Source organism: Hoplias malabaricus, chromosome X1 (genome assembly GCF_029633855.1).
Source record: "Hoplias malabaricus isolate fHopMal1 chromosome X1, fHopMal1.hap1, whole genome shotgun sequence".
Taxonomy (NCBI): domain Eukaryota; kingdom Metazoa; phylum Chordata; class Actinopteri; order Characiformes; family Erythrinidae; genus Hoplias; species Hoplias malabaricus.
In genome coordinates, this window is record NC_089818.1 from 25,589,169 (window position 1) to 25,598,069 (window position 8,901).

General features: G+C 41.2%; 1 protein-coding gene across 1 annotated transcript; it reads right to left on the reverse strand.

Annotated features, from left to right (window-relative positions):
- Positions 1-3,641: 3,641 nt before the first annotated feature.
- On the reverse strand, positions 3,642-8,169 carry LOC136676128 (SLAM family member 5-like). The gene is made up of 7 exons (XM_066652997.1): positions 8,115-8,169; positions 7,188-7,484; positions 5,640-5,906; positions 4,526-4,621; positions 4,262-4,315; positions 4,125-4,168; positions 3,642-3,816 (listed from the first exon to the last, which is right to left on the reverse strand). The coding sequence occupies exons 1-7, from the start codon at positions 8,167-8,169 to the stop codon at positions 3,799-3,801; spliced, it is 831 nt and encodes a 276-aa protein (XP_066509094.1). The 3' UTR covers positions 3,642-3,798.
- Positions 8,170-8,901: the final 732 nt, after the last annotated feature.

Genomic DNA, 8,901 nt, shown 5'->3' on the forward strand with positions numbered 1-8,901 from the left:
CAAACTGCACTGACCACTCACCTCCACTACCCACCAAACTGCACTGACCACTCACCTACAGTGACAAGTGTACTGCACTGACCACTCACCACCTCCACTACCCACCAAACAGCACTGACCACTCACCTCCACTACCCACCAAACTGCACTGACCACTCACCTCCACTACCCACCAAACTGCACCGACCACTCACCTCCACTACCCACCAAACTGCACTGACCACTCACCTCCACTACCCACCAAACTGTACTGACCACTCACCTCCACTACCCACCAAACTGCACTGACCACTCACCTCCACTACCCACCAAACTGCACCGACCACTCACCTCCACTACCCACCAAACAGCACTGACCACTCACCTCCACTACCCACCAAACTGCACTGACCACTCACCTCCACTACCCACCAAACTGCACCGACCACTCACCTCCACTACCCACCAAACTGCACTGACCACTCACCTCCACTACCCACCAAACTGCACTGACCACTCACCTCCACTACCCACCAAACTGCACTGACCACTCACCTCCACTACCCACCAAACTGCACTGACCACTCACCTCCACTACCCACCAAACTGCACTGACCACTCACCTCCACTACCCACCAAACTGCACTGACCACTCACCTCCACTACACACCAAACTGTACTGACCACTCACCTCCACTACCCACCAAACTGTACCGACCACTCACCTCCACTACCCACCAAACTGTACTGACCACTCACCTCCACTACCCACCAAACTGCACTGACCACTCACCTCCACTACCCACCAAACTGCACTGACCACTCACCTACAGTGACAAGTGTACTGCACTGACCACTCACCACCTCCACTACCCACCAAACTGCACTGACCACTCACCTCCACTACCCACCAAACTGCACTGACCACTCACCTCCACTACCCACCAAACTGCACCAACCACTCACCTCCACTACCCACCAAACTGCACTGGCCACTCACCTACAGTGACAATTGTACTGCACTGGCCACTCACCTCCACTACCCACCAAACTGCACTGGCCACTCACCTACAGTGACAATTGTACTGCACTGGCCACTCACCTCCACTACCCACCAAACTGCACTGACCACTCACCTCCACTACCCACCAAACTGCACTGGCCACTCACCTACAGTGACAATTGTACTGCACTGGCCACTCACCTCCACTACCCACCAAACTGCACTGACCACTTACTTTAATTGGCCTTTCATCTGCACTAATCACTGCATTGCAATGACCACTCACCTGCACTAACCAATCATCTGCACCGATCACTCAGCTCAACTGAGCAGTGCATGATTCAGTCCTGATGCCAGTTTCAGCAGTTTGTGCAGTGGACAATTGCCCTAAATGTTTTCATGTTTGTGACATCACCAATGATGTCACAACCAGGAGAGGGAACAGTAAGTTTGGAAATCTTTTCTTTTACACAGTGAATATAGAAGGGGGTTAGTCCTGTGTTAAAGAAACTCACCTGCATTTAATGCAGAAATGACCTCTGAATGCGGCTGGACGTCGCACCTACACATCATACAGTAGCATTGTGTCGGATCGTGGATAAAGGACTTTAGACAGCCTTACGAAAATGGCTTTTAGAAGCATTACGGCAGTGGCAATTGGCAAGGGCCTTATTTTAGATGAGGAGATGAGGATTTTTTTTTTCATTCGAAGCGAATGGCAGGTGTCCCGGCCGCTGCTAAACGGAAATGAGAAATTACACAGTGGAACGATTTCATTACCATTCTGGGATCTCTAAAAAATGAAAACTTCGGTTGTAAGTGCTGAACTCGAGGAGGTAAAGGAGGTATTATCCTCTCAAAGTCATTTTTCCATCTGCTTTTTATTCTTCCCACTGTGTGTGTGTGTGTGTGTGTGTGTGGGTGTGTGGGTGGGAGGGTGAGTGTGTGTGTCACTTCGTTTCACGGGTGTTATCTTAAGGAGTGTTAAAAAATCCACCACACCGATCATACTTTTCTTCAAAGGCAGAGCAGACCGGCTCTTTCTCTCTCTGGAGAGTTCACATGTGCTCTTGCTTAGACTGATGCCTGGAGGGAAAGTGCTTTTAGAGAGAAAAGGGGGCAGCCGTGCCCTTTGGCCCTGACCTGTGGTCACCCAGAAAGCTCTCAAACAACCTCCTGTCTTCCCCCTGACAGAGCAGATACACCGCGGCTTGGGTTGCGGACTGGAAGTGCGGGGGAAACCGGTAGGAACCAGATCACGTCTTCCAGAAAGTGTTAGATCTTTTGACAGAGATTTACACGCCAAGAGACACATGAGTTTTGAGATGAACCATGGCTGTGAATTACAGACTCCATCTGCATTATTTATAACTGACACTACAGAGGCCATAAGATTAGATCAGGGCTTCCCTGAGATAACTGCAGATGAGTGCTCCTGTAATAAACCAGCCCTGAAATAGCACCGTCTGACCCTGCGGGACAATAGAAAAGATCCAGGTTTAAGGGTGTTTAACTAGAAGCTACACTATCTGTCTAAACATTTGTAACGTATGATCGCCACCTGTTTGAGATGCACTCATTACTGACAGTGTTCAGCTGCGCACCCATACTGAGTGGATCAGACACAGCAGTGCTGCTAAAGCTTTTACAAACCCACTCCTGTCTGCTCTATCAGACACACCTACCTTGTTGTTCCACCTTATAGATGCAAAGTCTGAGACTGTACTGTTTGTGTTAGCCATCTTCAGCTCCTTCATCAGTGGCACAGGACGGTGTCGACTGGATGTTTTTGGTTGACACTGAGGGGTTTAAAAACTCCAGCAGCACTGCTGCGCCTGATCCACTTGTACTAGTGCAAGTAAACCTACCTGGAGATGGCCCTGAGAGGTCCTGAGCATTGAAGAATAGGGTGAAAGAGGGCTGTCAAGTGGTGCATTTCCACTTCACAGATCTACACTACTCAAACTCCACTTCACAGACTGATTATACAGATCAGTATCATTTTTTGTTCCTTGTTGCACTGTCCAGCTCTCTGTTGTGTTTCGTCTGACACCAATGTTTTACTCCCTACTCTGGTCGCTTGGAACCACAAGCGAATAGAACAGTACCCAGTTCCAGGTGCCAGGTACCAAATTTTCATAATGAAAAAGCCAAAAAAAAAAAAGCAGATTACAGTCAAGCCGAGTAAGTACAATGCAGTGGAAAAGCACCCTAAGTATGCAGAGCAACAGATGAACTACAATCAGTAAAACTGCACAACGTACCTACATGGGCAATGGAGCTGATAAACAGACAGTGAAGGTAGTGTTATGGATGCCTTATAACAACAGGGAAGAGTAATGTACCCATTATAGCAGTACCAGTACTGTCACTTTAAAGTAAGAAAAGCAAGAAAACTGCATTATAACATCTGTCCAAACTATTAAGAGGTAATTAATGAGAGGAGCAGGTTGCAAAATGTAACAAATAAAAACACGTAAAGCTTTATTAAACGTGAATTTATGAAGATGTACATCTTTCTTTAGGTGCTTTAGAGCTTTCATACATTCATAATAAAACATTTTAAGTGCATTATTAGTGCATTATAAGGAGAGTATCCATAGGAAGTGTTAACAGTATTTTCTTTAGCTGCATTATTTTCTCCAAACGTGGCGGAGTGAACACATTCAAACAATTCTGACAATTTAATCTACAATCTTCTTTCATACGTTGGTCTCTTTCACATGTTTTCAGCAGCTAGACTGGTCAGACTCTTAGTTTATTTTAGGCTCTGGTATCTTCACTACAGTAGAAAAGGCGTCCGGCTTGGTGGATGACTATGGAACTTGCTTGTACTGTTGACCAGATTAGACATAAATTAACACATCTCTGGCGGTCTCACACACACAGACACACAGACAGATATTTTAAAAACCCATATTTATTGTTGTAGCTGCTAATATGTTCCTGAAATTGTAAATGTGAACTAAAATATACAGGAGAACGTTTTCTGTAGGTGTTATGTTAACTTTTTTCTACCTAGGAAAGCAACAAACTGTCATTTGACCAGAGGCTTCCAAACTTGCTTACAACAGTAAACCATATTAACTGGCATTACTTTATTCACCCCTACAGAAAAAAAACAACAATATACCCATCTTACCTCCACCTTTGTTGTTGTTTGTTCCTTCTCACAGTGTGAGGAACCTAGGGCAGTTTTAGAAGGAAAAGTGAGCTCTAGAAAGTTTAGAACATTCAAGGAAATAGACCCAGATATAAACATACCTAGATGTACTTCACCTGCGGTGGTGCTGGTGCAGTGCCAAACAACTTTTGTGAGCACTGCTTCATTGTCTGAAAAAGATGAAGGTAATAGATAACGTTGCATTTTGAGGTTTTTTTGTTCTTTTTTTTTTAATGTATTTCCATTTCTAGTGTTAGCTCCTACAAACAATGATGCCACCTGGCACCTTTTATGAAAATCAGAATATTGTCCAAAAGCATCGTATTTGAGGAACTGGTTCATTCACATTTACAGCGGATGAAACAAGAAACAAACTGTACCTGAGCTAATTTGTTGATAGATGCCATTTAAAGCAATAGCCAGGAGAATTAAAAGTGATGCAAACACAGGGTGTAGCCAAAGTACGTTGTTCTTCTCTATTGAAGGGGGAAAAAGAAATGATTTTGTAAGTTTCAACGATAAAATTAAAGGGGAAGTAAGATATTTTCTCCAATTAGTCTTCTTTATGTTATAAAACAGCCATTGTACTGACAACTAGTGGCCTGGATGTGTCAGAGATTCTGTCCCCATGTGGGGATGCTCTCTATGGAGCATGAATTGGTTAATTCTGGAATTAAGTAAATTGCACTTTATAGAAGAAAAATGAAAAAATAATAAAAAATGAGGGCGACACTGTGGACAAGGGACCTGGAGGGTGTGGGTTCGAGTCCCGCTCCGGGTGACTGTCTGTGAGGAGTGTGGTGTGTTCTCCCTGTGTCTGCGTGGGTTTCCTCCGGGTGCTCCAGGCTCCTTACACGGTCCAAAAACATCTGTTGGTAGGTGGATTGGTGACTCAAAAGTGTCCATAGGTGTGAGTGAATGTGTGAGTGTGTGTCACCCTGTAAAGGACTGGCGCCTCCTCAACGGTGTGTTCCTGCCTTGCACCCAGTGCCTCTGGACCCACCGCAACCTTGTACTGGATAAGTGGTTACAGACAATAAATGAACAATGGCTTTCATAAATAATGTGAATACAATAGCTGCTTTCTTTTCTTTCAAAAAGTATTACTTTTGAAATTTTTGAAAAAGGTTTGGCTTCGATACACACCTCTGTATCCTCTAAGGGTCTCTAATTTGTTTTCATTTATAGAAACCACTGTCTATAACCACACTTAGTATCAGGTTGAATCATATATCGTTCTTAGCGCAGTTACCATGTTTTAAAAAAAACACTATTCAGCACAAGAAAGTGCTAATCTGCAAATGTTTTGTGTTGAAATGTTGTATTATTTTCTGAGCTTGTCCTAGGTAGTATCAAATCTGAACTCTAATAATTTTATGAGGTTTTTATAAAATAAAGTATCCTTTAATTTGCATAAATACGTAATCAAATCTAAAAAACAAGTCAAGATCTCTGAATCAAAATGTAAAAAGGTTTTCGTGTATATGTGCATACCTTCATGTGAACAGTGTTCCCTAAATCCTGACAAAACATGCTGCTTCCAGCTGATTGGGTTGCTTTGGTTACAGATGATGGTGCTGCCTCTGACAGACAGGGAAAGGGTGATGTGTGCAGGTGAAGTCTCATTCTTTTCCTCAAAGGTTTCATTATAATAGGTGGAGCTGATGGAGCGGTCATGACCTCTACAGGTAAATGTCACATTACAGGTGTCATTGATTAGCTGGTGAGGGACAGCAGAAAGGACAGGGGAGTCCACTGGATCTGAGATACACACATAGATCATCGTTTTAGTGCTAGTCAACACGAAATAAATGAACAATCAGTCATTTACACAATCATTTATTTAATAATCAAATGGACTGATTGTTATGAACAAGCTCTTTCTTCATCAACATCACCCAGTACTTCATTAAATACAAGCTAAACATTGTCTTTTCCAATGCAACTGTGTGATTGGTTACAGCTTCCTTTTGCATCTTTTTGCAGTGACCCAGTGATTTACTGGGCCTGACCTTACACACACACATCACAGAACACATTCAATTCCAGGTCATTTACACCCAAATGAGCATGTCCCCAAACATGTCCAGTATTGGCTTAGCTTTAGACACCGCAGAAGAGGATAAACATACTGCTTTGGTGAAAAATCAGCTTCGGGCCCAAATGAACTGCTAAAGGTCATAAGGTCGTGTATATTGGCAAAACTGAGATGCCTTTGACAGAGAGGTTTCAAATATGTTGTCAGAGTTGCCTTGTTGTGTTAGATTCTACAGAGTCTAACAAAGTTAAAGATTCAGGTTTCTGTCACTGTAACACAAAGCATTTTTAAAAAAAATGTCTCAAATTTGTTTTTTTAAATAATTAATGAGAACAATTCTTATACTGTTGTGTGAGATTTTCTTGAATCTGTGGCCTACTTAGGTGAACTCCTATCTCAGATGGAACCATCAACATATAAACGTATGTGGGTGCAGTTTTTTTTGGTAAACGCAGACATTAGCATGCTAGCTAGGTTTATATCTCTTCTTGTTGACAGCACCATAACATCTAGCAGCATCAGTGTAGCGTGTAGCAAACATCATTTTAATCTGAATGTATTTGCTTTTAAAATAAAGCAGGATGAAGTGGCAAAAGTGATATAAACATAGAATGAATCAGCAAATAGCTGCGTCATTAAGCCATTACACCACAAAGATTCTGCAGTTCTTAGCACGCTAAACTAACCACATGCTATTCCACTCTGAACCATTTGGCTTTGCAGTGGAACAGAGCCATGTTGTTGACCTTAAATATAATTGCATATAATACATGCCATAGAACTTCACTTAATAATCAAACCTCACAAAAGTAAGCGATATTTAGGGTTGTATTTTTTCTTCCCCGACATGACTAAAGTTTTGTTATATTAACATCTACTACAAGTTTTCCCTTCTTCTACACGATACCTCACAATTTGTTCCCTCAGTGGTGAAATTACATTTTAAAACAAGAGCTGTGTCAGGACTGCGTATTTTCTCCCACTGACAGTTTCTATAAACTTACCTAACACATGGAGTCTGTACGTAGCAACAGTTTTGTCCGTTTGCGAAGAATTCACTGCTTCATACAGTCCACTTTGATTCTTCTGTATATTCTTCAGCGTCAGACTGTAGCTATCAGTATTGAACTCCACTTTATACGGGCCATATGTTTTCACGTTATTTAAGTTAATCTTAGGGTAATATTTTATGATGATGTTTTCTTTGTTAAATCTCCAGGAAAAGTCGTTATCCTTATTGTCAGAATTCTGAATGTCCAGTTGAACAGAGAAGCCGACCTGTTTGTACAAATCTGTGGACACTATAGGAATAGAGAACACATATTAGCTATTTGAGTGTGTCCAACCTACCACAAAAAACACCTGAACATTACTATTAATGTCAACTTAAGGCATATGAGAGACATCATAACGAAATATAGTATAATAAAAGGGGGAACCATGGTAACACCTTTTTTTTAACGCTACAAGGCACTGCAAAACATTTATAATGTATTATAAGGCATTCGTATGTCATCAGAGACATGGATAAAATTATTGATAAAAAAACATGGGGGTTTCTTTGGCACAACAACATAATATCATTTTTATTATTTTTAATATGCACATAATTCATGCTCATAATATTCATACCCCCATTGATGAATGTATTTAAAAGTGTGTTGAATGTATTTAGAGAGAAATTATATTCATAGAAGAAAGGCATAACTTTCTAGATTTAGATTCACTGTGCACTTGAAAATGCAGTTCCCATGAACGTTTCTATATTGAAATGCAATTTAAAAGAAATATGTTGAAAAATGTTACACATTTCTAGGACTTTATAAAGCTAACCACATCCCAGAAAGTTTACGGAACTTAATACATTTAAACAAGCTTTTTATAATAAAAAGATTACTTAGAGAACTAAATTTAGGGAAGATTATTTTTACCTGTGACTGTCACAAAAATAGAGAGAACCAAAATCAACTTCTGAACAGTTTCCATCGTTGTGCATTTGAGCCACTTCCTCTTTTCATGCAAACACAAGTAACACAGTGATACAGGAAACACACGAACAATACCCTCAGTAATGTCTTTCTTAAAAAAGACATCTGTTGCGGTTTTGTATATTGATTTTCACGACATATTTCAAATTTTGTCTGTGCCCAAGAGCAAACTTCTATATCACTCTCTGAAAACCTATAAAAGTGTTGTTCCCAAAGAGATTTGCTAATTCTCTTGAATCATTACCTGAGACATTCCTTCTTTTCACATTGTAACATACATAATGTTGTGGGAAAAACTATGATATCTGGAGAAAGTTCAGTGTGTTTAGTGAAAGACCTGATATTACTGTTGAAGGTGAATGATTTTAAGCTTTCAAATTTAGAGAAACCATAATACAGCTGTGATACATCTAGCCAGTGGGATCAGTAGTACCTCAGAAAACCATTGCCACATGACCCCTGCATCAAGATGCAGCCTAAATCTGTATATCCAAGAAGACAGCCATAGATCAGTTCTATGCACATATGCCTCAGTGTTATCTGGTGGTTTTTCAGATGGTGTGAAAAGAAGTTTAAACCTGAGCAGTGGTCAGATGAGTCTATTTTTCGACTTGTTTATGAGGAAAACAGAAATGGAGTTCTCAGTGCCAAAGATGAAAAAGAAAACTCTGTTTTCAGTGAATGGTGCAAAAGCCAGTATCTGTCATGGTGGGTACATCAGTGCCCATGG